A 26,202-nucleotide genomic window follows, 5' to 3' on the forward strand; every position below is an offset into this window, starting at 1 on the left:
AAGAAGAGAAGCACCAGGAACAGGCTTGTATGACTGTTTTTATTCGAACCACCAGATCTGCCCCAACGAAGAGCTCCCCAGACCCTGCTGCACCTTACAGGAAAGGGCTCAGAGTCAGGGAGGAGGGACCTGTTGCTCTTGTCCCTGCAGAGGGAGGTCAAGATGGAACCTGGGATTCTTGGTGACCATTCAGACTACTCCCACTGCCTGTCCCTGCGGGGAACTGAGGATGGGCCGCCCTGTCCCAGGTTGGGGTTGGGATCTCGAAGTTGCCCCCTGAACAATACTCCACTGAGGGTGGGGGGCCTGGCCCTGGACACCTCATGTCTCTGGGCGAGAATGTCACGGTCCCTCATCCATCAGGCCTGCTGCCACTCTCCACCCCACCAGGGGGGTAGGACACGTGTGCTCCCTCACCATCATGGGGACCCAGAAGGGGGTTCTCTGCATGACGCTGCTTCCCTTGGCCTCAGGCCAGCAGGCGGCTGTACTCTGCCAGCGCAGAGGACTTTTTCACACCATCCCAGATCCGGGCAGCGTAGTGGAACCTGCGGGAGGAGGTCAGTAGTCAGTTGCCCTGGCCGCGGTCCACCAGCCTTGCACTGACCCTGGCCAGGTGGGAAAACAGGTCCTGCATACGACCCGTACAACCCGAGACATCGGGACGCAGGTAAGATGGTCCGGACACAGGGAAGACGGCAATGCTGATGGGAATGGCCCGGGTTCTCAGACCTCAGCCAGGGTGAGCCAAGCTGAAGGTGCCTGGTCTGGAACCTAGGCCTCAAGCCCCAGCTCCGAGTCTAAACTTCTTCCCACTCCACTCAGTGTTGGCCTTTGTCGGTTGGGGTTCTATCTCTCTCTCCAGAGTCTTATAATGACCAGTCTAACAGCGCGTGACCCTCGCCTCCCTGGGCTCTGCCGTAGACAGTGAGAGGAACAGCGCTCCTGGCCCCCTTGCCCTGCACCCCCTGAATGGCTATGCTGCTGTGTGTGCTCCGCTTCTGACCACAGCTAACTGCAGACCCAGGGGAGCCATGCCAGAGGCTGCACTGTGTCTCCTGGAAATGAGATGATGCGACCTGGATCTGGCAGACCTGCTGTGGACTCCGGACACAGACAGTCATGTGAAGCTGGGGCTGGGGAGGCTCAGGGCTTGAGTCGGCAGAGAAGGAGGGAAGGTGGAGGGGGACAGTGAGATGTGCCATCCAGTGAGAGCTGGAGAACACAGCTGCTGTGGGGACGTTCCAGTGTCCCCTCCTGAGAGGCCACACTTTCTGCCCTCAGGGCTCAGAATAAACACTCCTCAAGCTTGACTGGGCTCACTGTTCCTACTCCTCACTATCACATGACACCTGGTCACAGGTGTGTGATGGTGCTATGTGACATTTCCTTTCTCTGAGCCTAGACTTCCCTACCAGTAAAACTGGCAAGAAGACTTCAACCCTAACTGGCTACTCAGGGGGACTCAAGATCACATGAAACAGCCTGCTGCCCGGCATGGGAGCGATCATCGACGTTTCAGAGGAGGAAACTGGGATGTGGAGAGATCACTGAGACCTTCCTCTGGCTCACGCTGACCCCTCTGCCAAGAGCTCTTACCAGTTCTTCTCAGTGAGGATTGTGTGTGACAGCTGCGGCCGGGCCATGGACATCACTTGGCTCCGGAGCTTGCTCACCAAGGACTGGAAACTGGGGTGGCCCCGGTACCCAGGGAGCAGGGAGAAGAGGGGGCTGGAACCGGGTCCTGGAACGTTGAGGTGGGGAGGATAAGGGGGACGGCCTGCCAAGAGAGGGCCTTTCCTTTTTTCCGGTCACCCAGCATCCTGGGCTGGAATATCAGTTGTACCGCCCTGTTCAGACCCAGCCCAGTTCTTCCTGTACTTCCACAACTTGGAAACACGCTCCTAAGAAAAGGTACAAATACCTTAGGGACAAGCTGGAGTCTCCCCTCAGACCACCGTGGGTCCCTACCACCCCAGACCAGGGCATCCTGTGTCTCCCTCCAGACCAAGGAAGAACTGATATCCCTATGGACCAGACTCCCTTGAGGAGGAACCATACCTGCTCTTGGTGGGTTCTCACTCTCTGCTTCACTGTCCATGAAGGGCACCAGGAACAAGTTGACCTCAGAGTCCAGGAAGTCAGGTGGGAGCCCAGGGAAGACATTGCACTGTAACATGGACAGAGTACCTGGAGGAGAAAACCCATCAGCCTGCAGGTACTATGCTGAAGGGCAGGGGACGTACATGCACGATCGTCAAGCTAGGGTCAGGAGGCCAGTCCGGACGTCTGGGCCAAGGGACCGGGTCAGGAATCAAGAGGCCGCTGGTCAGCCTGGGGGGGCGGTTCAGGGACCCTCACCCTTGTAACGCAAGTGGGAATGAGCCATGAGCTGATCAATCATCAGGTGCATCTGTCTTAGCTTTCGAGGACAGAAGTCTTCTCGGCGAGCTTTGTTCTGCAGGAAGACTGAGGGGTGGGAAGAGAGATGCAGTCCTGTGAGGCCGCTGGGGCTTGGCTGTGTGGACTTCCCCTCTCGTGCCAAAGATCTGCCGTTACCCCTGGGTTCAGAGCACTCGCAAACAGTTATGTGACAGGTTACTTTGCTGTAGCACCAGGCCCTGTGTTGGGTGATGCTGGGGACCCAGATGTGAGTCAGATGTGGTTTCTGCCCCCAAGGAGTCCCCAGTTTGATGGAAAAGACAGAAGAGGAAGATAGGCACAGGATTAGGAGCAAGACAGGAAGGTACCAGGGGCTTGGTGAGACAGAGGAAGTAGGGAAGTCCCCACCTGAGGTGGCATACATGAAATAGATCTTTGTAGAAGACCGGTGCGTGGATAGGCACAGCAGAGCAAGGACACAGCAGCAAAGGATCAGCCTGTGTGCGGCTGAGGGAGGGTGGGCAGGAGACCTGGGGCCACTCAGGTTACTGCAACACTCCCTCCCTGAGCCTGTGCTGGAGATGCCAGGGTCAGAGAGATGGGCAGATGTGGGTCCCGTTCACAAAAGGCTCTTATTCTGATCAAGGAGCCAGACCCAGGCTCGGGGTTTGTGCCCTTGGTGGCCAGGTGGGACCCTTAAGGAAGGAGCAGCCACTCTGCTCATTCTTCCTCCCAGCTCCCCGCTTCCCCAGTGCTCCTGATTTTTACCCCCCATTCCTCCTCTGCCCACCCCTCCAGCCCCCAGAATGTCTCTCACCCAGGTGGGGGTAGTACTCAGTGCCTTCATCGGAGCCTGAGGAGCTGCTGGACTCATGGCTGGGGGACGGGGTGGAGGGCTTCACCATCTCTGCTGTCTGGAGGAACCTGGGGTTTGGGGTGAGAGGTTGGTGCACTCGCACCCCCATCCCACAGCCTAGGGACAGGGCTCCCTTTGGGGATCTGATAAAAACTACAACCACACTCAGATAAAGGCTGCATCCACACCCTATTTCTCACACAATTTTAGGGAATTCAGAGACCACTCTCTCAGACACCAATCCGTGGACCCATGCCAGATGTACGCATTTTCAAATGAGCTTATGCTATTAAAAAAAAACTTCTACAAAAAAACCCCAACAAAAAATACTTCCATTTTTTGAAGCATTTCTAAGACCACAGCAAAACTGAGTGAAGTACAGGGATTTCCATAGACACCCAGCCCCCACCCCCACATAGCCTCCCCCACTATCGACATTCTGATGGGCCTCGACACATTATCATCACCCGAAGTCCATGGTTTACATTAGGGCTCCCTCTTGGAGTTGTAGATCTATGAGTTTCGACAAAAATGTCATGTAACCACCACACAGTATTATAATGAATGGTTTCGCTGCCCTAAAAATCCTCTGTGCGCCACCTATTCACCCCTCCCTCCCCTCCCAACCCCTGATCTTTTCACTTGGCTCCACAGTTTCGCCTTTTCCAGAATGTCATCTGGTTGGAATCATACAGTAGCCCCTCCAAATTGGCTTCTTTCCCTTAGTAATAGGCACTGACGAATATGTACTGTCTCCATGTCTTTTCATGGTTTGCTGTAACATTCCATTGTCTGGACGAACCACGGTTTGTTAATTTACCTACTGAAAGACACCTTGATTGCTTCCTAGTTTTGACAATTATGAATAAAGCTGCTTTAGTTATTTGAGAGAGAGAACACGCGTGTGAGCATGCAGAAATGGGGAGGGGGGAGAGAGAACTGTAAGCAGACTCCACGCTCAGCACAGAGTCCAATGCAGGGCTCGATCCCACGACCCTGAGACCATGACCCGAGCCAAAATCAAGAGTCGGACGCTCAACCGACTGAGCCACCCAGGAGCCCCGTGAATAAAGCTGCTTTATAAACATCCACGTGCAGGTTTCTGTGTGGACCTAAATGTCGATTGATGCTATTTTAAAATAATTATTTTCCAAATATGTAAATAAAATAAACCCGCTATCTGACGTAGGGGATAACAGGACCGAATAAAAAGCTATGGATATTCTCTTCACACAGACACACGTACAAGTACGTCATCCAGTTTCAAGGGGCTCGCCTGCTAAGAAGCCCACCGCTAGGCCCCAATCAGAATGCACTCTCCAAAGGGCAGTCTGTTTTGTTCATATCTGTGTCCTCAGTGCCCAGAACAGTGAATGGCAGCCATAAACATTCAGTACATTTGTCATGTGAATGAATTCAAATACACAATGGTGGGGGGGGGGGTTCAGAAATAAGACACTCAGATCTGGTCACAATGGCTGGCTCTCCCAGAAAGTCATTTTTACTGTTGGCCAGACCCACAGTTCACCCCCACCCCCAGGGTTACTAAAATAAATGTTAAGCTTCCATTCATCAGTTGCTTACCATGTACCAGGTACTATGCTATGCTGAATACTTTGAATTCTTTAACTCATTTAATCTGTGTAAAACAATCTGCCTGTGAGGAGCTAAGGAGAAAGAAGCCACTTACCTAATAAGAGCTGGGGTTCAAACCCAGGGCGGGCTGCCTCACTTTGGAGACATCAGCTTCCCTTGCCTCAGCTCTCCCCTGCCCATGAGCTCCTGTTCCTTCCTTCTGTCTGGGCCCTGTGCCCCAGGCGGCTGGCCTCCACACAGCTACGCCCTGGGGCCTGAGGCCAAGAGGAATCCTTGTGCCTCAGGTTCTAAGCCAGTTCTCTTAGGGCGAGGGGGCATTTCTAGAACCTCCAGCTGCTTCAGGCAGGACTCCTGCCAGATCCCAACTCCCTCCCTTTCCCTGCCTGCCAGGGTACCAGTGGAATGGTACACACGCTTGGGGGAGATGGCCAAGATGGGCAAGCCAGATCCTGATGATGCTATTCACTCAACCTGTATTATCTACCCTGTGCCCAGCACTGTGTGAGGCCTGGAGCTCCTGGGGCTTACATTCTAATGCAGGAGACAGACCACAGAGAGATCTGCAATGTCCCATCAGGGAGCGACACATGCAAATGAAGGAAAACACAGCAGGGTAAGAAGCGCGGGAGGAAGGGGGGTTGTAGTGGGAAGGGCTGAGGTGGTCCAAAGGACGTGACAGCCTGAGGTTCGCAGGGAGAGTATTTCCGGCTGAGGGATGGAGTGCAGAGGTCCTAAGCTACATGACGGATACCATGAGGTCACCAGGGCTTTAATGGAAGGAGTGAGGGAAAGCGGTGAGAGAAGGTCAGTGAGGTGACTGGGGCTGTACGGTGTAGGACCTTGTAGGCCATGCTTGGGAAGGACTTTGGATTTTATTCTGAGTGATGTTCAAAGTCAGTGGAGAGTTGTAAGCGTGTGTATGTATGCTGGGTGGTGGTGACCCACTCCAACTCACATTTTAAAGGGGTCCCTGTGGCTGCTATGTGGAATGTGAGACCTGGCCAAGCGGCTGAGTCTCTGGTCCCCATCTCTTGCCTGGCTCCCCCTCCCCACCTGCTCCTCACCTGTATAAACTGAGGTCTGTGAACCAGTCCTGGACAACGATCACCACATGGCAGACCGTGAAGAGGAAAGCAGCAATCTGGAGTGACTGAGAGTGGGCAGGAAGGGACGACAGAGTTGAAGGGCCCCTCTGCCCAAACTGGGGTCCCTGTTCCCAGGAATTAGCTGAGGGGGCAGCAGGGCAAGGGTCTCAGAGCCTTTAAGCACCTACTGCGTGCCCAGACTATGCTGGCATTTGCTTTATGGCTATCCCTAAGGTAGGCAAGGTAGGAATGATCACCCCAACTTACACGGGCAGATAACGAGGCTTGAAGGGGGAGGGGGCAGGAAATGACTTTTCTGAGGAGCACAGCCAGAAGTTAAGCCAGACAGGACTCTCAATGCTATTCTTCCCTATAGTTCTTGGGGCACCTGGGGCTCTTCATGAAGCAGAAACTAGGTCAACCCATATCCGACTCCCCATCACAAATCTTGAGGGGAAGGGTGAGACCTCTCCCCCAGGGCTGGCTCGGCCCCCTCACCTGCATCTCAACATAGGTGTGGGGCAGGTTGTACTCTGGAGGCAGCTTGCGGTCATTGTTGATAAGGTGGTCCAAGATGGAGGGGCTCAGGATGGGCTGCAGCAAGGAAGAGAAGGTGTCAGGAAAGGGGCCGGTGGTCAGGACCCTAAGGGTCACAGTCATCTAAGTTCCACACACTGAAGGCAAATACCCCGCCTCTCTCAGGACAAAATGATGTCAGAAACATGGGTAAGTGCTAGTCAGCCATAGGAGGTGACAAAGAATGTTTCAAAGCAAATACGCTTCCCCCAGCTCTTTTACAAATCATCACTGCTCTCAAGTGCCTCATGCTCAAGAGAACTCTCCTAGTGCTAATAAATGTAATATTGACTTGAGTGAGTCACGGCCCTTCAAGAGCCTTTTCTTCTCTTAGTTGTCTCAAATGCTTTCAAAACTTCACTAAGATAATTACTTTGGTCAAAAAACAATGATTAGTGTGAAAATTGGTGAGGATTTTAAAACTGCATCAGTGGGCGTAAAAGAATCAGTGGTGAGCTCATCACCTTTCCTCAAAGGAACATTCCATTTAAAAACTGCAGGAGTTCAATCAGCTTGGCAGTCTTCTCAACTGCTTACTGCAATGAATGGAATTCTTAGGTAAGAGGCTTTCCCAACTGCTCGCTTTCTAAAATTCCCAACGCTGCACGCTCTGTTCTGTCTTAACTCCCGTTTTGCTCCACGCGGGTCTCGGACCCAGCTCACAGCAGTTCAGCTGTTCTCCAGGTCCCGGTGGGCCCTGCACAGGAACTGGCTCACAGATCTCACGCCACCTTTGTAGGTTTTCCACTCTGTGTCATCAATGCCTACGGTGATGAGAACTTTGTTCCATCAACATGCAGTGAGCACCAACTATGGGCCAGACCCTGACCAACAGAGCTGCTCCCGAAGAGCTCCAGGCCGATGGGGAGTGGGGACAGCACCCTTGAAGCAGGCCGTGATAAAGCAGTGCTGCGGCGGAAGGTGCACACGGCACTGGTGGGTGCTCAGAGGAGGGGAAGGCTTCTGGGAGGAGGCAACACCCCAGCAGAGTCTTCTGGGAGAAAGCATTAGCCAAGCAAAAAGGCAAGGGGAGAGAGGGTGTTCTCACGTACTTCATGTCTGGCGCTGTCATTAGGACTTTACTTGTATTCACTCACTGAAGCCTCACAAAACCCTACAAGGTAGGCAATAATATTCTTCCCACTTCAGAAAACTGAAGAATAGGCAGTTTCAGATAAAGGGAAGAGGATGAGGACACCCCGGCAGGGAGAGAGATCATGGCGATGCCTTGTGGTGTGTGCGGTGGAGCCGGAGACTACACCAGAGAGGGGACGCTAGAGTCTGAAGGAGGCAAGCCCCACAAGCCTTGAACACCATGCTAAGGAATGGGGACTCTGCCTGAGGGCAAGGGAGAAGATGAGGAAAACTGCCAGACACATGACAGGTCAGTTCTAACGACAGTGATGGGCCTGAATGCTAACTGCGTGCCAGCTCCTATGGCAAGCACTCTGCCTGGACTGTTCTGCCTGGACTGAATCCCTGCAATGAACCTGTGAGGCTGAGAACAATTATCATCCCCATTTATAGACAAAGAAACTGAGGTCTGGACAGGGGGTGTGCACAAAAACTTGCCTCAAGTCACCCAACTGGTAAGAATTAAAGGCAGAATCTGGACATACACAGACTGACTCCAGGGCCCACACATTTAACCACTCGCTAGAAGATTCTTTAGGCTACTATGTACAGGATGGATGGGAGGGGAGGGAGGCAAAATTGAATGGGCCAAGAAAAGACACAACTTGGCTGAAACCATGTGGAATCCAAGCAGGATTCTAGCTTAAAAACATTCAGGGACAGAGCTGAATGCGGCATGCAGCAGAATGGGGCATGTGGAGGTTGGCACCTGTGTGTCCAGGAAAACAATCCGCTCTTGGGTAATAAAGAAGTCAATGCCACTGGTCTGGTTGCCCCCTCGTTCCTTCATTTCGGCACTCTGGGCCCGGAAAACATATGCCCTGTGGAGAGGAGCAGGTGGGGTGCATTAGACATCTCGTTCTCAGCCTTTGACACCTCCGGAGTATGACCCTGTGAAAGGAGCACGTGAGGCATGGTTCCCTGCCTGCCCACAAAGTCTTCCATCGGTGGCCCCTGCTGTCTGGGGGCCTACGCTTTATTCCACATGACTTTACCCTTACTCCTAAGTAGAGGTGTCAACTCATTTAATGAAGTCAGTAGACTGAGGTGGTCAAGAGTAGGGCCTTTGCTAGACTGCTGGGCTTCAAATCCCAGCTCTGCCTCTTCCTGGCTGTGTGGCTTTGGGCAAGTCCTTAGTCTCTTTCTCCTCTGTTTTTCCTCATCTATAAATGGGGATAACAATAGTCTCAAAACTCTTGGGGTTACTATGAGGCTATTATATGTAAAGCCTTTAGGAACGTGCCTGATCCGCACTGATGCATAACTGTTAGCTATTAATTACCAAGCGAACTTGCCAGAGGCCAGGCACTGGAGATACAGCACTGAGTACTCCCCACCTCCAGAGCGAGAGGCTGTCTGGCTGTAGAACTTGGTTCCCAGTTCTTCCCCTGTGAGGAGAGTCTCCCTCAATTCTACCTGTGCTGGATGGGGAGAAGACAGCAAAGCAGGCAGAGCTGAGCCTTGCCCTAAACCAACTGAGCTCAACTTGGTCCCATTCTGTGGCTCTGAAAAAGAAATTTCCTTTTTCAATCTGTAAAAAAAAAATCTGTAGAACCTAGCTCTCAAAAAAGGTAATCCCCACCTCCCTGAGACGCTTATTCTGCTGTCTGACACACAGCAAGTTCCCCCTGCTTAACAAACACTGTACAGAAGCCCTCCTATGTACCAGATACCAGGATGTGGCAGTGAATAAGGACAGTCTCTGCTTCCATGGGGCTTCTTCTTTTTTTTAAAGATTTTATTTATTTGAGAAAGCACGCATGAGAGAGAGCATGAACCAGAAGGAGGGGCAGAGGGAGAGGAGGAAGCAGACTCCCCACTGAGCAGGGAGCCTGATGTGGGGCTCAATCCCAGGACCCTGGGATCATGACCCAAGCCAAAGGCAGATGCTTAACCAACTGAACCACCCAGGTGCCCCACTTCCATGGGGCTTCTGGTCTACCTTACAAACCAAGAGAAATCAGTAACTTCAAGTGGCAGGAAGAAGAGGTGTGTAGCACTCTGAGTGGGGATAACTCAGCTGGCAGAGCTGGGAAGGGATGCCATAAAAGAGGCGAATGACCACACTGAGAATGAGAGAAGAGTTCATTAAGCAACTTTAATTAAGTTAAAGGGGAGGTGCAGGGGGGATGGAGGATGGAAGCAAAGATTGTCCAAGGCAGAAGGCAGGTGGTGTATATGAGGAATCAAAGACCGATGTGGTGAGAGCAGAGAACAAGTGGGCCTGGGAGCAAGAAGAGGGTACGCAGGCCTTTGTGGGACATGGTAAGGAGCTGGGGCTTTGGCTAATGAGACTGGAGAAGCCCTGAACACATTTAAGTAGAGGAGTGGACTGGATGTGGGTTTTGAAAAGCTCCCCCTTGTGTTATGCCGTGAGGGCTGTAGGGTGGAAAGAGTGGATGACAACTTACACGCCCAACACCTCAGGCCTCCCTTATCCTTTTTTTTTTTTTTTTTAAAGATTTTTTATTTATTTGAGAGAGAGAGAATGTGCGCATGTGCGCACAAGTTGGGGGACGGGCAGAGGGAGAAGCAGACTCCCGCTCAGCTGGGAGCCAGACATGAGGCTCAATCCCGGGACCCTGAGATCACGACCAGAGGTGAAGGCAGACGCTTAACCAACTAAGCCACTCAGGCGCCCCTCCCTTAAGCTCTCTAACCTGATCGACTATGACTTCCCGTCTTGCTCACTCTGCTCCAGCTCCATGGCCTCCACGCTGTGCTGCACACACACCAGGCAAGCTCTTGCCTCAGAGGCCAGCTTTCACCATTCCCTGACTAGAAAGCTCTTCCTCCTCCAAGTCTGCTTTCTCTCAATGTCCCCCTTAGTGAGGCCTCCCCTGACCACTCGATTTAGAAGTGTAATCTAGCACCCATACTGCTTCCCTATAATCCCTTCCTGTGTGGTTATCATCTTCTAACATGTCAAATAACTTATTTACTTTGGTCGCCAGCGACAAAGATTTTGCTAGTTTTGTTTGCTGTTATATCAAAAAGACCAGCTAGGCCAGTAGGATTCTCTCTAGCTGAGGAGTCTGAACTCAGAGCTGGGGGGAAATTTCACTAGTTGGGGGAAGCTGAGATGGAAGGAATGCTTCTGAGAGAAGCTGGAGCTGCTCCCAAGGGGAGCCACGGTGATTAAGTTACAAGTGAGTAAGTTACAAGTTACAGGAGAAGAAACGGCGTGGACCTGGGAGGTAGGGCAACCCCATGGCTCTGGTTCTAGCGGATGTATTTTCTCACAGCAGTGGTTCTTAACCTGTGCTGGGTCTCTATAAGATCTGGTGGAAACTACAGACCCTCTCCCTAGAAAAAAAGCCTGAGTGCAGATATGTGTAAAATTCTGCATTTACTCTTAGGAGGTTCATGGACCCCCTGATGCCCATCCATGGAATGCAAGGTAGTATCACCTGTTTTATAAACAAAACAAAACCAAAACCTATATTTTTTAGATAATCCCAAGTGGCTACTACCCTTTTTTCTTCCCCAGTTTGAGTCTTCCTTCATCGGACTGTGTATATCCCCCCCTCCCTGGTACCTGCCTTTTCCTCTTTCCTTCCCTGCCCTCAGTTTTGGTCCCTAGTTCTTTTTTTTTTTTTTAAGATTTTATTTTTTATTTATTTGAAGAGATAGAGACAGCCAGCGAGAGAGGGAACACAAGCAGGGGGAGTGGGAGAGGAAGAAGCAGGCTCGTAGCGGAGGAGCCTGATGTGGGGCTCGATCCCATAACGCCGGGATCACGCCCTGAGCTGAAGGCAGACGCTTAATGACTGCGCCACCCAGGCGCCCCGGTCCCTAGTTCTTAAGCTCCCTCTTCCCCCAAATCCTCTCCTGTGACTTCATACTTTACTTCACAATGATCTCCATCCTTCCTCAAGAATGCAAGACTGAAGCTGGTCTAGAACCCATGCCCTCCATCCGGGTCTCTTTCCCTGTTCTATTTACCAGGCCTTATCAACCAACATCCTGCGAGAATTTGCTCTGTGTCAGGTTCTTGTTAACGTTTGCCTTCCTGATCTTATCCTTCAAAAGCCCACTTTACAATGAAGTGAGATACTGGGAAGTGAAGTGACCTGCGCAAGGTCAACTAGCTGGTGAGTGGCAGGGCTGAGACTGAGGTCAGCCTAAATTCAAAGCTGGGGCAAGGCAGGAAGGGAGGGAGGGAGAAACAGGATTGGTTACCTTGGAGTCACACAAAGATTTAATCCAGCTCCTAATTATCCTCATCTGACAAAGGCACTGGGGCCACAGGAGGTGAAACATTTTCCCAAAGTCCTTTGGTGACACCACTTGCCACACCCAGGTGCACCCTTTCCTGTCCCAGGTCTCCCCTCCCCTCCCTCCTGGCCTTCCACATCCCTTACCTCTGGTCCTCCTCAGGAGTGTTGGCTGACAACAATGACATGACCATGGACTTGCCTGTCCCCTGGAGGCCTAGGACACCAACCACCAACACGTCAGTCTGATCCAACAGGTACTGTGGGAAGATGAAGGAATGTGACCCTCATAAATGTGTCAGTTGCTGGAGTGGGAGTGAGACTGGGGTGGGGTGGGGCAGAAGCAGAGACTTTCATGGCTGGCCTGCCTGCCCCATCAGATAAGAGGCAAAACTTCGATGGCTTCAATCCCCTGAGTTGGGCAAAGGGGCTGTGTATGAATGTGGTGGCACAAGGAATAACTGCTGTGAGAGCTCCCAAGTACAGAAGAGCCGGGCATGGTCAAGAAGCAAACAGGAAATCAGTGCGGCTGGAACATGGTGGGAAAAAGGGGAACCTGACTTTGCTGAAGATAAGGGGAAAGGCACAGGAATGAAGGACAGGTGGGTGAAGACAGGACTTGTAACTGAGGGCTATTGGAGCAGACTCCTGGAGGGCTTTTGGCTTCTGGCAGGTTGGGAAAACATACGGAAGCATGAAAAAGGGAAGAGAGTGCAGGACGGGAAGGTCAGTCTGTCCCGGCTCCTGTCTGTTGGATAAGAGTCCTGGAAAATCCTGAGACCTTCACCTCTGGCCCACTAGTTAGTTATCTGATGCCTTCCACCACCAGGGGGTGTGAGAGACACTCCTCAAGAAAAACCGAGAAGTCCTCAACTGGTTTAGAATCACCTGGAGTTTAAAAAAAAAAAAAAAGGCAGCAGCAGCAGCAGCAGCAGCAGCTAATCTTGGGCCTAACCCTAGACACATTAAAGCAGAATACCTAGGGCTAGCCCTGTTCAATAAGGCAGATGCTGTCCACATGTGGCCATTTAAACTTAAGTTAATTAAGACTAAATGAAGCTAAAAATTCAGCTCCTTAGAGATACTAACCACATGTGGGGATATGTGGGTAAGTGCCCATGAGCCACAGATAAAGACAGTGGCTACCACACTAGATGGTGCAAATACACCCCCAACACTGCAGAGCGTCCTACTTGAAGAGCAGGCCCGGACACTGGCTTTTGTTTTTGTTTTAAAGCCCCCCAGTTGATATCAGTAAGACAGTGGACACAGGCAGCAGGCCAGGAAAAGATGGGCCTGGCATGTTTTAATGAGTCCAAGCTGTTGAAGAAGGAAAAAGGACACATCTGGGAGAATCTGGGCAGGGATGGGATGGGACGGGTCTAGGGGGGAAAAGCAGCAGAAGAGGAGAAATGAAGCCTGGGAGACTGGAGGGGGGTAGGGCAGGAACGTGAGGTCTGAACTAGAGCAGAGGCCACTGCGATGGATGGGAAACCTCTGGGGAGTAAGATTCAAACCAGTTAACACTGGTACAGCACGGGTTTCACCCAATTAGGAAGGGAACTGGCACAGGGTCCAGGAGACTGCCCTGCTGTGGGATGGCATCTCGGTGGTAGGCGGAGTCCCTCCTTGCCGACCAACAGCAAACTATTTCAGTATTTTAACAACCAGCACAGCTGATCTAGTGGAAGCCACCGCCATTCAGCCCTGGCTAGGTGAGGACTTTGATTCCTTCTCTCTCATCGTCGCAGCTACCTGAAAGCTATCCAGTCTGGTATTGCCAGCCAAGAGGATGGCAGTGGGGAGGTGGGGTGGACGTGGTGAGATGTGGGACCTGGGGGAGCTCAAGCACCGAGACACAACCTCCCCACTCAGTACCTCAATGGCGCTATCACACCAATTCATCTGGTCGTCTACCAACTTGATGCTGTGCTTCATGCGTTCTGGGGGCAGCAGTTTGGCCTGGCCCACGACCGCTGGAGATGAGGAAAGCAGGAGACAGGATGCAGTGAGGCTCCATGCGAGGGGGTCCAGCCCCCAACCAGATCCTGCCCGGCCCCAACTCACGGTCCATGGCTGCCGGGGCAGCAGTGCCCATGCCTCGGTTCTGGATCTGGTACACAGGCTGTGTGGGCCTCTGCCCCTCCTTTTCTCCCTTGGGTGGTGCGGGGGCTGCAGGGGGTGCAGGGGCAGTGCCCTCGGGGGTGGAGGCATTTGCTGCAGCCGCAGGCCCTTTTCCCTCTTCCCGTGGTTTCATGAGGACAATAGGCTTCTCCAAAGGGGCTGGGGCCGGTGGGGCAGCAGGGGCTGCTGGAGGTGGTGGCTGCTTTGACTACGGGAGAGAGAAGGTTCCAGTCAGTGGGAGAGATCCTTGCTCTAACTGCTCCCAGCCTCCCCTTCAGAAGATTCTTCCCTGCTCACCCGCTCTGCTGGAGGTTTTGAGAGGATGATGGGGGTTTTCTGCATGACCGACGAGCTTGTCTCTTCGCTGCCATCCTGTGGTGAGGGAGGGCAGTTACTCAGGAACGGCTCCCCTGGCTCTCCTGGACACTCCCGAAGGCCTTCATGTGCCAGGTACAATTCTAAATGCCTTCATATGTTAACTTTTCAATTGCGCCAACAACCCCGGGAGATATATACTATCATCCTCATTTCACAAATGAAGAAACTGAGGGCCAGGGAGGTTAACTGCCTTGCCCAAGGCCACACAGCCAATAAGCAATGGAGTCAGGATTTGAACCCTGGCAGCCTGGCTCCAGAAATGCATTCAGCTGCCTCTGCCAGAAAAGCAGGGAAGCTAGGGCTCTGGAGCTAGCTCTGGGTTCAACCTTGGCCCTGCCTTTTGTTGGCTGTGTGAACTTGGATAAGGAACCAGCCTCACTTCAGCCTGCTGCCTCATTTGGCCAATAGGGACAGAACTTTCTTCACAGGGCTCCCACAAGGCTGAAAGTGGATGAGCTTGTGACCGGTCCACGTGGCAGGTGCTCACTACCTGACAGCTGCTATCCTGCTCGCTCCTCAGCTCCACTCCTGTGCTTGCCAAGCCAGTGGCCTGAGTCCCACACCTTGCCCTCCTCATGCTTCTTTCGACTCAACCCTGATCTGCTTAATAAGAAGGGGGAGAGATCCGAGTTTGAGTCTTGTTCTTTTCTGGTTTCCTGAGGAACCTCAGGAGAGCCATGAGCCTTCACCGGCTCCGTTTCTTCACCATACATTGGGGATACTGGCCTATGGTGAAGAACAAACAAAAGGGCATGGAAGTGCTCTGGAAAGAACAATTGTGACAGAACTACAGGAGAGGCTGTGCACCTTCAGAAGCCCGGGGAGGAAGGGAGGCTACGTGGGACCAAGGCTGCGAGGGCAGAGACAAGATGGTGGGCAGGAGATGTATTCAGGAGGCAGTGTATGCACAGGTGCCTGACTGGTGTGGGGAGGGGTGTCCAGGATGAGGCCCGATGGGCTGTCATGGATACTGGGAGGAAGGTGCTGAGGTCAGCAGGGGACACGGAGGATGTGGAGTCCAGTGGCCAGTCAGAAGGCTGCCAGGGCTCCATGGTGAAGTCGGAGACAAAGACAAGAGACTTTGGAGCTGCTTATCCAGGGACTGAAGCTGACAGTATAGGAAGTTGGTAACGTTCCCCAGGATACATGTGGAAGGAGGAGAGACCCTTTGTTCTCACCTGTGCTGCACCCAAGGGAAGGAACAAGCAAGAGCTGAGCTCACTGTGAATAAATTATTCTTCATGTTGGCAGTTTTATGGTTCAGAAACTGGTCCCATTGTTACCATCTTCCACCCTGCCAAACCTCTCTCAGAGGTGGAGGAAGAACCCGAGCAGGGGGCAGGTTCTGCTCGTGAGTCACCTAAGCACATGAGGGGAGCAGGGCAGGACCAGCGCCCATGCTGAGGCTCCTGATTCCCAGCCCAGGACGCTGTAGCAGACAGAACAGGCTGTGCTTGGGCTCGGCTGGATCTGGGCTTGAGTTCTGGGCCCAAAGCCTGCTGACTCTGTAACTTTGGGTAAGTCCCTTCTCCGCTGAGACTCATTTTCTTCATTTGTGAAAATCAAATCTATCCTAGGTTCTACTTCACGGGGTAGCTCTAAGGGTTCAGGAAGACCCCCAAGGATGTTAAAGCACTCTGCACAGTGCCAGCGTGCCCCTCAACAGATAGTAACAGCTGCTATCGTTATGGGTCGCCTGGGTGGCTCAGGGGGTTAAGCAACCGACTCCAGATTTCGGCTCACGTCATAATCTCGGGGTCATGAGATCAAGCCTTGCATCAGGCTCCATGCTCAGTGCAGATTCTGCTTCTCCCCCCCGCCCCCCGCCGCTTGCATGCGTGCTCTCTCTCTCTCTCAAATAAATAAATAAAATCTTAAAAAAAAAAAACCAATAACAGCTGCTGTTGTTATCATACGACTCTTTAAAACATGAGCTTAAACTCTCAGCTCAAACTCCAATGTCAATTTCATTTGGTGAGATCCAAAGTCCTTTCCCAGGCCTCTCAGGTCCAATGTGATCTGGCCTGAGTTACGTCTCCCAATATGATCTTCTATCACCTTCCCTTCTTCTTCAGCCTCTGCAGCCACACTGGCTTCCTGGCTACTCCCTGAATACACCACACATAGGGCTCAGGGCCTTCACACTTGCTGTTCTGTCCGTCCCAGAATGCTCTTCACTCACATGTTGTTATGGTGTATTTCCTCACCTCTTCAGGGAGGCCCTCTCTGTCCACTTCATCTGACAGCCCCCTTTGTCACTCCCTGCCCTTACGCCACAAGGCCAGTTTTGTTCACAGAGCCCCAGCATCCGGATTAGTGCCTGGCACATGGCAGGTACTTAAAAAACATTTGTGCAACAAGCAGATATGTGGATGTTGCCCTTGGGCCCACTCACTCACCCGTCTCTCTCTCTCCCACGGGGCAATGTAGTCCCTCTCTCGACCACCAGGCCCAGAGAGGTTCTGAGGACCGCCAGGGCCAGGCTCCTTCCACCGTCGCCGCCTCTCTATCCCATAGAGCCCAGGCTGACTATGGCCAGACTCAGACATGGTTGCCTACAGAGAGAAAGAGGTTGATTTCAGGGTGAAGAGACGCTCTCCAATCTATCTGGCTCACTGTGGACTGTAATAAGGCACTTTGTTTCCAGAGAGCTCTGTGGCTGTGGCAGGGACTGCCAACTGGCTCTCAAGATCTATTCTTCCTTCACTTCTTCCAAAAAATATAAAACCCTCAGTTCTGAACAGGGCACACGGCTGTCGAGAACCCACTTCCCAGCATAATTTGCAGGTAGGTGGCCATGTGACTAAGTTCTTTCCGGCCAACAATATGACACCAGAGGTGTGTTTTGTCAGCTTTCAGAAACTTTCCTTCACAGACACTGGCACACGCCTTTTGCCCTCCTCCTGGCTGGAAGGAATGTGGTGTGCAGGCTGGAGCTCAAGCAGCCAAGTTGGGCTGGAAGGAAGGAGAGAAGACACTTTAGAAAAAGATTCAGGGGTCCCCTATTAACCTTACGTTGTCTACTTCAGGATACAGTAAGGAACAAATACACTTCTATCTCTTACTTACAGCCAAAACTATTCCCAACTATTAATCATTTTGCCCCAACATAAGTATAACTCACAGAGGAAGGGTCACATAAAAATGGGACATCTTCTTTCCCAAAGAGCAGCAAAGCATTTCCTTACAAATTAGTAACATGATGCTCAGTCCGACAACTACTGTTTTGATTACTGAATACTAGCACACGCGGGGCACTCAAGGGCCTATTTTCATCTGGCGTCGCATCTGGCGTCAGTCTGTTTACCTTCCATTTCTGATGGTCTGCCATCCCTCATACACCAAGGTCTCACCAGTAGTTAATCTAAGATGTTATAAAATGTATTGCTACCTATATGATCCACTCCCTACCACTTAACTAGCTTTATAGGTCCCTCTAGGGAGTTTCCCCAGCTGTTTACACTTCATTCTAGGGAAGTGTCTGAGTACTTAACAGTCTGTTTGCAGGACTGTAAGGCCATTTACTATATAGCTCAGAGGTCAAGCTGGCAAACTGTAGCCTACAGACCAAATCAGGGCTGCCTTCTGTTTTTGTAAATAAAGTTTTATTGGAACATAGCCACATCCATCAATTTATAAATTGTCTACAGCTGCCTTCTTGATATGGCAGAATTGAGTAGTTGAGACAGAGACAGTATGGCCTGCAGAATCTCAAACAATTTCCCTCTGGCCCTTTGCAGAAGGTTTGCTGACCCTTGCTTAGCTCTTAAGTGCCTGTGAAATCATTCTATGCATCCCCCGCTCCCACCCAAGCAAACAGTGACTAACGGGTCCCTGTGCGAGATTCTTTCTCCAGAACTGCAGTAAGTGTTTACAGGATGTGGGAGGGGAGTAATTTTGCTAGCCAGACAGGGGCTTGTCTAGCTCCTCATTGCTCCAAGTGACCTCTCCGCAGCCACAAATGGAGCTGCAGACTGCCTTCTGAGACAAGAGGGCAAGGCCTGTTTACACATGCTTCTGGAAAACTATCCACTCAGCACTTAAATGACTGTTTACAGTCTCTGAGGGAGATTCCCCTCAGAAATTGGGACTCCTCCCTCCCTTGCCATTAGGTGTTGGTTTACACCATTCTGGAGACAGCCCCCACCCCCCCAACTCCAGCGCTTAAGTGTCTCTTTTCTGTCCTCAACGGGGATTCCGCCCCAGCGCTCAAGCGTCTGTTTACACACCCAGAGGACCCCCTTCCCACGAAGTAAGTGTCCCTTTGCATGTTATTCTGGGAACTTCCACAGTATCTGCATCTACCTGACAGCTCTATGGGGGAGCACCCCAGAATCTGAGTCCACCTACATGCAATCTGGGGACCCCTGGTGTTTCCAGGCTCCTTTGAGGAGTCTCCCAAAACACCTGAAGCCAGTCTGTTTATATTTACAGGACTCCGACGGTGACCTCGCAGACGTGTGGAATCTAACTAGGCCTTCTTTGGGCAGCTTCCTCAGCACCTGCACATCTCTTCACATGATCCTTGTGGGGACTCCCCCAGAACCTAAGTGTCTACTTGCAAACTCCATATTTATGCCCACCCCCAGAACGTAAGAGTTGATTCACACTATTTTTCAAAGGACTCTCTGACACTTGAACACGTGTATTTACAAGTTTGTATATGGGGCACCCCCTAGAACTTAGGAGTCTATAGATTATTCAGAGGGCATCCCCCATAATTGGGCACCTGCTCACAAGCCTCCTATGGGGAAACCCTACAACTTAAGTTTCTTTTTACACAGTACTTGGAGGGCCTCCGGGGCATATAGGTCCTGTCGACCCTCTGCGTGTTCCCAAAACTTAAGTTTCCCTTTACACGCTACCGTTGGGACCCTGGCAATACTTAGGCCCTCCCAGAACCGAAGTTCCTATTTACACATTTTTTTACCGGTCCCCACCCCACGCCCGCCAACCCGGTATTTTAAGTATTGCTCTTCGCTCCCTACTCAGTTACACACACCCGCCGGGCGTCGGAGCGACCATTTAACGGTCGAAAAGGGGGCGGGGCCCCCCGAAACGTGCCCCCGCGCCCCGCCCCCTGCCGGCGCGCGAACCTCGCGCGGGCTTGCGGGCCCCTTACCTAAGGCGGCTGCTGATTGGCTCTTGGGGCGCAGCGCTACGCGCGCTTTCCGTGACGGGGCTGGTGGGGGGAGGTTCCACCACAAGCCACGGGCCTGCTAATGGCGTCTGGGGGACAAGGAGCGTGGGGGAGACCGAGAGAGCAGGCACCGGTCACTCCGGAACCGGTCTAGGCACTCCGGAAGCGCCAAGGCCGAAAGAGGAAGAGGAGGAGGAGGTGGCGCGGGACCGAGCCGAGAGCAGTACCCGCCGGGTGCTGACCTTGCGCATGCGCCGAGGGCTGGGCGCGCTAGGACAGAGCGTCAGCGCGGGGCTGAGCATGCGTTGATGGAGGTGGTGGGCCTCAGCACGCATGCGGATGACGGAGGGGGAGGAGGGAGAACGCTGCGGTTCCGCCTTAGTGCGCGTGCGCGTCTCTGGGGGCTTCTGTGGGAGTATAACCCAGAGGGAGAGAGGGCGGTTACCGAGACAGCGGGTTCGAGTCGCGACTCCTCAGTGGGGTGGGGCGGCATGGACGAATTTCAGGGTCCTGGGCCGAGTAAGTGCTGAAAACACAGATGAATGAATCAGACCTGGCGTGAGCGCTGGGAGACATCCCGCTCTGTGGAGGGAGACAGATCAAATCACTTAGGGAGAGGGCCCAGGTCCGGTTGGACCTTGAAGCACGGCCAAGAGCACTCCAGGCAGAGGGAAAAGTCTAGACTGTTTTGGGTTCAGAGTTTCCCCAGGCTAGGAGGCGAGGCCGCAAAGATGGGCACCTTAGATCCTGAAGAGCCTCAAGGGGCAGGTTCTCTCCTGAAGGCATGGGAGACGGAGACTGGGGGGACCAGGACCACGTATTAAGTCCCTCGGCGGCCGCAATGCAGGAGGAACCCAGGACTAAGGGTCGAAAATCCAAGACGCCTGTGGCGGAGCCCTGTGCTCGCCTGAGGGGACTATCGGGCGGAGAGCGCGGCCCGCGGAGAGCGCATGCGCAGCGCCTTGTCTAAGGCAGGCAGGCGGTTACCTTTGGGAAGGAAATCTCCTTGGAGCGGAGGGTGATTCATATACATGTATATCCGCGAATGGGGGGAATTTACCATTTTCCATTGGAAATCTTATTTAAAGTGTTTTCTTATTTCTATTTGAACAGGAAATACATATATATTCTGACAATTCAAGCAGCCAATGGGGTACACAATAAAAGTAAGTCTCCTACTCTGGTTCCCATATTCCGTTCCTAAAGCACCGGCTCCCAGTTTCCTTCTGGAACCACTGTTAAAGCATTGGCGTTAAGAGCTTGAGTTCACATAAATGACACATAAATGTGGGTTCACATAAATGGCAGCCGACCTTAGCCAAGTTCCTTGATCCTCTCTGCCCCCGTTTCTAAAAGAAGTTGGCAGCACCTTGTGATGTTACCGGCAGGGTTAAATGGATGAAAGTTCTCAGAACAGTGCCTGGTGCATAGTAGCACTATGTGTTGCCATGTTTTGTGCGTTACAATGGTAATGATAGTGATTGATTCCGAGCTGCCTTCTCCCCTCCAAGCCTCGAATGTTGACATTTTCTCAGTACCTGTGCCAGGTGGACCTGTCTCCAGGCTGCTACAGGCTGGGTGAAAACACCACTCACACAGACCTAAGTTGAGAGCCCTGTTTATGGATTCTCCAAAGGCTGTGGGTGTTACCCAGAGACACACATGACAATCAGGCCCTCTGTATTATGTCTGTCAGTGTCCCTCTTTAGCATCTTTATCTCCGGTCATTATCAGTTTCTCTTAACTAAATTTATCAATCCTTGCTCCCCCTCTATGCCAGTTTCACAATTCTGAGCACCCTCAGTTGGAAACGACTTAAAAAGGAAAAAGAAGGGGACTGACATTGACATTGGGCCCACTGTGTACCAGGCTGTGTTTTATTTACATCACTACAACCTTTTCTCCTCTCCATTTAACAGATGCAGAAAATGAGTCTGAAAGAGGAGGTTCTTAGAGAAGTCCCCTAGCCAGGAAGCAGCGGGGCCTGGATTCACATGCAAGCCTGTCTCACCAAGGAGCGAGCCCACATTTTTTCCCCTGGCGACGGGCAGCCTGCCTAGTGGTGAGTCAGTGGTGCAAACAAACACCCAGAGACCTACCTTTTCTCATATTAGTGACACTGTTGTGTGGATGTACCATGCTTTAACCATTTCCCTGTTGATAAACATTTAGACCGTTTCTGAACTTTAGCTCTCCCATTTGCTGCAGTTAATATCCTTGTACATCTGATTACATGTATATGGTAGTATCAGTGATATCTTGTTTGAAGTAGAATTGCTGGGTCCAGGGTACAAGCTTGGGAATGTTGAGAGCCATTGCCAAATGATCTATTCATTTCTTCGTTCACTTCTCTGTTCATTTTATTCATCTATTGAATGAATTATGGAAGTCTGGTCAGCTCCCAAGCGTGGCTGTAGGCTAGAGATCCTACAGTGAATTGCCTGTCCTCTGGCAACAGATATTCTAGTAGAGCAGATGATGTCAGGTAGAAGATACTTGGAAGGAAGAGTCAGGGTAAGGAAGTTTTGAGTGACAGAAGTCAAAGAGTGACAGGTGGTTGGAGAGGGCTCTCTGAGGAGGTGACATTTGACCAAAGGCCTGAAAAAAGATAAGGAAATGAGCCTCTGAAGATGCTGAAAAACAGTCAGTGGAAAGACCCCTGGGAGAAGCAGGAGTGGAGCTGGCTGTTCAAAGATTGTCAAGGTGCCCAGGTGACTAGAGCAGAGCGAGGGGAAGAGAGGAAGCATTGTTTAGGAATGGAGCTATGGAGAGAGGCCAGGTTACATAGGGTCTTGTAGGCCATGGTAAGGGCTTTGGAAGTTACTTCCCAAGTGTAACAGGAAGCCATTGGAGGGCCATGAGCAAGGACCAGCATGTTGGGATGTATGTTTTATAAAAATTTCTGTAGTGAACACCCCGTATTAACGACAGTGGTTGCTTATGGAGATGAGGGTCATAGACCCGTGGATCAGAGTTGTGGGGACAGCTGTTTAAGACTTCTGCATTAATGAGCCATGTGACTGTTTTTGCACAAAAATGTGAAATCAGCACTGTTTACTGTGGGGAGAATGGCCTGCAGCTGGGCAGGCGTGGACACAGGCGATGAGGAAACCCATGTCCCTGCCTGGTTGGGAGATGATGGTGACTCAGGAAGAGGGTTGTGTGAGAGGAAGCATGAATCAGGGATGACTTAAAAGTTATCCTTAAGGTTCTGGGCTTGACCAACTGGATGAAGAGTGATGCTTTTTTATGAAGATGCATTAAGAGTCATCTTGATGGGAAATTGACAAGCTTTGAACTTACTCTGAGATACTCACTAGATACCAAGTAAGGAGTGACAGTTTTGGGGAGAACCCAGGGTTTGTAGATACACAGTTTTTACTGACTTTATGAAATTTTATTTTATTAAAAAATTTTTTTTTGCATTATGAAATTTTAAGAGCAAACACAAAGGTAATGTGGTATAAAGAATTCTCACATACCTATCACTCAGTATTGATAGTCACCTACGTTTTACTTCTTTTGCTCTATTTTCCCCTCCCACACATAAGCACACTTTTTACTTGGAATTTCTTTACTTTTTTAAAAGCAAATCTCACATGTCCTGTCATTTTATTAGCAGCTATACAAGTGTGCTCCATTTGGATCTTTTAGTCTATAGATGGTACTTAAAGCCCTGGGATTGGCCGAAACCATCCAGGCTGAGTGAGTAGACAGAGCAGAGGCTAGGCCCTGGGGCCTCCCACATCTAGGAATCAGGGGAAGGACCAGCATCCCAGAAGGGGGCTGACAGGGAATAGGAACATCAGCAGAGGGGGTGACCTGGAGCCAAGGGAACAAAGAGTTCCAAAGAGATGGTGATCAGCTGGGGATCAGAGGCCTGGGGAAGTTGTTAGAGGTAGGCGTGGGGTCCACCATGAAGAAAACATGGCTTTTGGGGCAGCTGGGTGGCTCAGTTGGCTAAGTGTCTGCCTTCAACTCAGGTCCTGGCTCCCTACTGGGGCAGGGGGAGTCCGCTTCTCCCTCTCCCTCTGCCCCCCTCCCCTGCTTGTGCTTTCTCTTTCTCGCTCAGTGTCTCTCTCAAATAAGTAAATAAATAAATATTTATAAAAAAAGAAAAAAGTGGCTTTTTCCTTTTTTTAACCCCCCAGTCTAACTGTTAATGGAAACTTCTCAATATCGTAATACAGATTCTGTGAGGAAAGGTTTGTAAGTATTTTTCTTCAACTCTTTTTTGGTGAGATGGAGCTTACATGTGGTAAAGTGCATAAGGGGCACAGACCTTAAGGGTACAGGTCAGTGAATTTTTGTAAATCTATATACTGCTGTAAACTACTAACCAGGTCAGGATAGAGGTCATTTGCAGCACCCCAGAAATTTGTTTGGTGCTGTTTTCCTGTCCATTGCCCCGCCCCACATTGATCTGATTTCGGCATAGACAAGTTGTGGCTGCTCTTGAACTTCATATAAATGAAATCTTACAGCAGGTCTCCTGTGCTTCTCGTCTCTTTTGCTCTTTATGTCTGTGAGAATCTTCCATGTTGTTGTATGAAATGGCGATTGGTTTTGTAAGAACTTACTTTTGAGGATTTCCATGTCCTGGTTATTTTACAATATCTAAAATCTGAATTTGAATTCCAGATGATTTGCAGTTCGGTGAGTACGTAGTGAACTTTAAACATAATGTAGGACCTAAGGTGCTTAAAGTGCTAATGGTGTGTTTTTAAGCTAGGAGAAGTTCCATCATGTCCGTACGCTTTGGAACTGGGTCCTGAAGGAAGTGGGGGGGGGTTGCTGACAGAGAGGTGGAGAGAGGAATCGGACTTGATTCGAAGATGGGCCCATTCACCTTGGTAAAAGAAAGGAAAGCTGTGCCATCTGACCTCCCCTCCCAATTGTAAAAACCACTCTCTCGTGTCTTCTGTGATGGCAGCTATTCCACACAGCATAGAAGCTCAAGATGGGTCTTTGCACTACAGCCTGGTGTTGATGTAAATGGTAGGGCTTCCTTTATGAACCATAATGAAGAACTGGGTAAACTCTGGCGATGTTCTAAGTGGATGGGGCAAGAGGGAGAGGACAGTGGCGGGTGGGTACAACAAGGAATGTTGGGGAAGAGGAGCCCCCTGGCAGGAGCAGCTGTGATACTGTGATTTAAACTAATATATTTGGTGTTCATCTCATTTCTGGCTCATAGCACCTAAAACCATTGGAATTTTCTGTGATGAGAGTGGTCTCTGTGTCTTTTGTGATGTTAATGAGGTGGCTTTTGGAAAGTACCTAGGTAACCTAGGGCTGGGGACTTATTGCCAGGGACCCAACCTTGTGATTAGAGGTTAGAATTTCCGGTCTGACCCTTGGCCTTCAGGGAAGGGAGGGGGAAGGGTTGGAGGTTGAATCAATTGCCATGGCCAATGATTTAATTAATGATGACTGTGTAATGAAGCCTCCATCAAAACCCAAAAGGATAGGGTTTGCGAGAGCTTCCAGGTTGGTGGGCACGTGGACATGTGGGGAGAGTGGTGCTCCTGGAGAGGGCATGGTAGCTCCCACCCTTCCCCATACCTTGCCTGGGTGTCTTTTCCATCTGGCTCTCCCTGAGTTTTATCCTGGTTTATAATAATTACTGATACATAGTATACAGTGAATCCAGTAAGTAAAATGTTTCTCTAAATTCTGTGAGCTGCTCTAGCAAATTAATCCAACCCAAGGGGGCATTCGTTGGAATCTGCAATCTGTAGCCAGTTGGTCAGAAGCACAGGTGTTAACCTGGACTTGCCACTGGCGTCTGAAGGTTAGAGGGGGTGCAGTCTTGTAGGACTGAGCTCTTAACCTGTGGAATCTGACTCTGTCTCCAGGTGGACAGTGTAGAATTAAGTTGACGTGTAGGACACCCAGCCTGTGTGTGAGAATTGCTTGGTGTGGGGGGAAAAACCCACACACTGGAATTGGGTGCAGAATCATTAGCAGCCAGGACGGGGTCGGGGGAGCTGGAGGAGGGGTGGTGCCAGAGCCCGAAGAGCGCCCCCCCCCCCCCCGCTCCCGTGAGACCTGTGTGTGTATTAACGCGATGGAATACTATTCTGCAGTGAAAAAGAGCGAGCAGCCTGGATGGCTCTCATGGCCACTGTGCGGAGCCCAGGAAGCCGGTACACACTAGCATATAGAGTAGGGTTCAGAGTTGGGCAGAAGAGGTCAGGATGGTGGTTACTGGGGATGGAGGAGGGTAAGGAGGGACATGAGAGCTTTTAGGGGGCCGGAAACTTCTAGCTCGGTCTGTGTGGTGGTTGCTCAGGTGAATAAATTCATAAAAATTCATTGAGACTGCATTTAAAATGTGTGTGCTTTACATAAAATGGATCCCAGTAAAAGAAAAAAAAACAAGCTGAGCTAGGAACTAGACATTGACAGAAGGGCGGGTGGGAGCCACAGAAGAGTTTTGAGCCAGGGCCAGACCCAGTCATATCTGAATGTTGGGAGAGTCCTCAGGGTCTGGGGAGGCGGGTGCGTGAGAGAGGCCAGGGTCTGCCACAGCCTCAGTTCCTGATTGGCTCTTTAACCCTGGTAAGCCCCCACCCCACCCCTCTCCGGGCCCTCTTTTCCCCATCCAGTCCTCTCGTGGGAGTGGAGGCAAAGCAAGCAGGGAAGAAGCCCAAAGTACCGTGAGACTGAGCCCCTTGACAACTCTCTGGTTCATGCCTACGGCCTGAGCCC

General features: G+C 51.2%; 1 protein-coding gene and 1 long non-coding RNA gene across 7 annotated transcripts; one reads left to right on the forward strand and one right to left on the reverse strand.

The window, feature by feature from the left end:
• Nucleotides 1-25: 25 nt before the first annotated feature.
• On the reverse strand, nucleotides 26-20,019 carry SMG9 (SMG9 nonsense mediated mRNA decay factor). Of its 6 annotated transcripts, XM_087870844.1 has the most exons (15): nucleotides 19,471-19,682; nucleotides 17,215-17,303; nucleotides 16,748-16,902; nucleotides 14,268-14,342; nucleotides 13,914-14,178; nucleotides 13,725-13,822; nucleotides 11,994-12,106; nucleotides 8,339-8,450; nucleotides 6,418-6,513; nucleotides 5,899-5,984; nucleotides 3,200-3,306; nucleotides 2,362-2,469; nucleotides 2,062-2,190; nucleotides 1,600-1,780; nucleotides 26-548 (listed from the first exon to the last, which is right to left on the reverse strand). In XM_087870844.1, the coding sequence occupies exons 3-15, from the start codon at nucleotides 16,895-16,897 to the stop codon at nucleotides 470-472; spliced, it is 1,599 nt and encodes a 532-aa protein (XP_087726970.1). In that variant the 5' UTR covers nucleotides 16,898-16,902; nucleotides 17,215-17,303; nucleotides 19,471-19,682; the 3' UTR covers nucleotides 26-469. The 6 variants fall into 6 exon arrangements, with proteins under 6 accessions (XP_087726970.1, XP_045628288.1, XP_045628362.1 ...); XM_045772332.2 differs by lacking the exons at nucleotides 17,215-17,303; nucleotides 19,471-19,682 and adding an exon at nucleotides 19,934-20,016 and having other exon boundaries at nucleotides 16,748-16,903; XM_045772406.2 differs by lacking the exons at nucleotides 17,215-17,303; nucleotides 19,471-19,682 and adding an exon at nucleotides 19,934-20,008 and having other exon boundaries at nucleotides 1,600-1,744; nucleotides 16,748-16,903.
• LOC123776658 (uncharacterized) lies at nucleotides 19,897-25,504 on the forward strand. Its single transcript, XR_006775442.2, has 3 exons — nucleotides 19,897-20,007; nucleotides 20,602-20,654; nucleotides 21,408-25,504. It is a non-coding gene; the product is annotated as an uncharacterized LOC123776658 (long non-coding RNA).
• Nucleotides 25,505-26,202: the final 698 nt, after the last annotated feature.

Source organism: Ursus americanus, chromosome 21, assembly GCF_024610735.1.
Source record: "Ursus americanus isolate L20-20 chromosome 21, mUrsAme1.1.p, whole genome shotgun sequence".
NCBI classification, from domain to species: Eukaryota; Metazoa; Chordata; class Mammalia; order Carnivora; family Ursidae; genus Ursus; species Ursus americanus.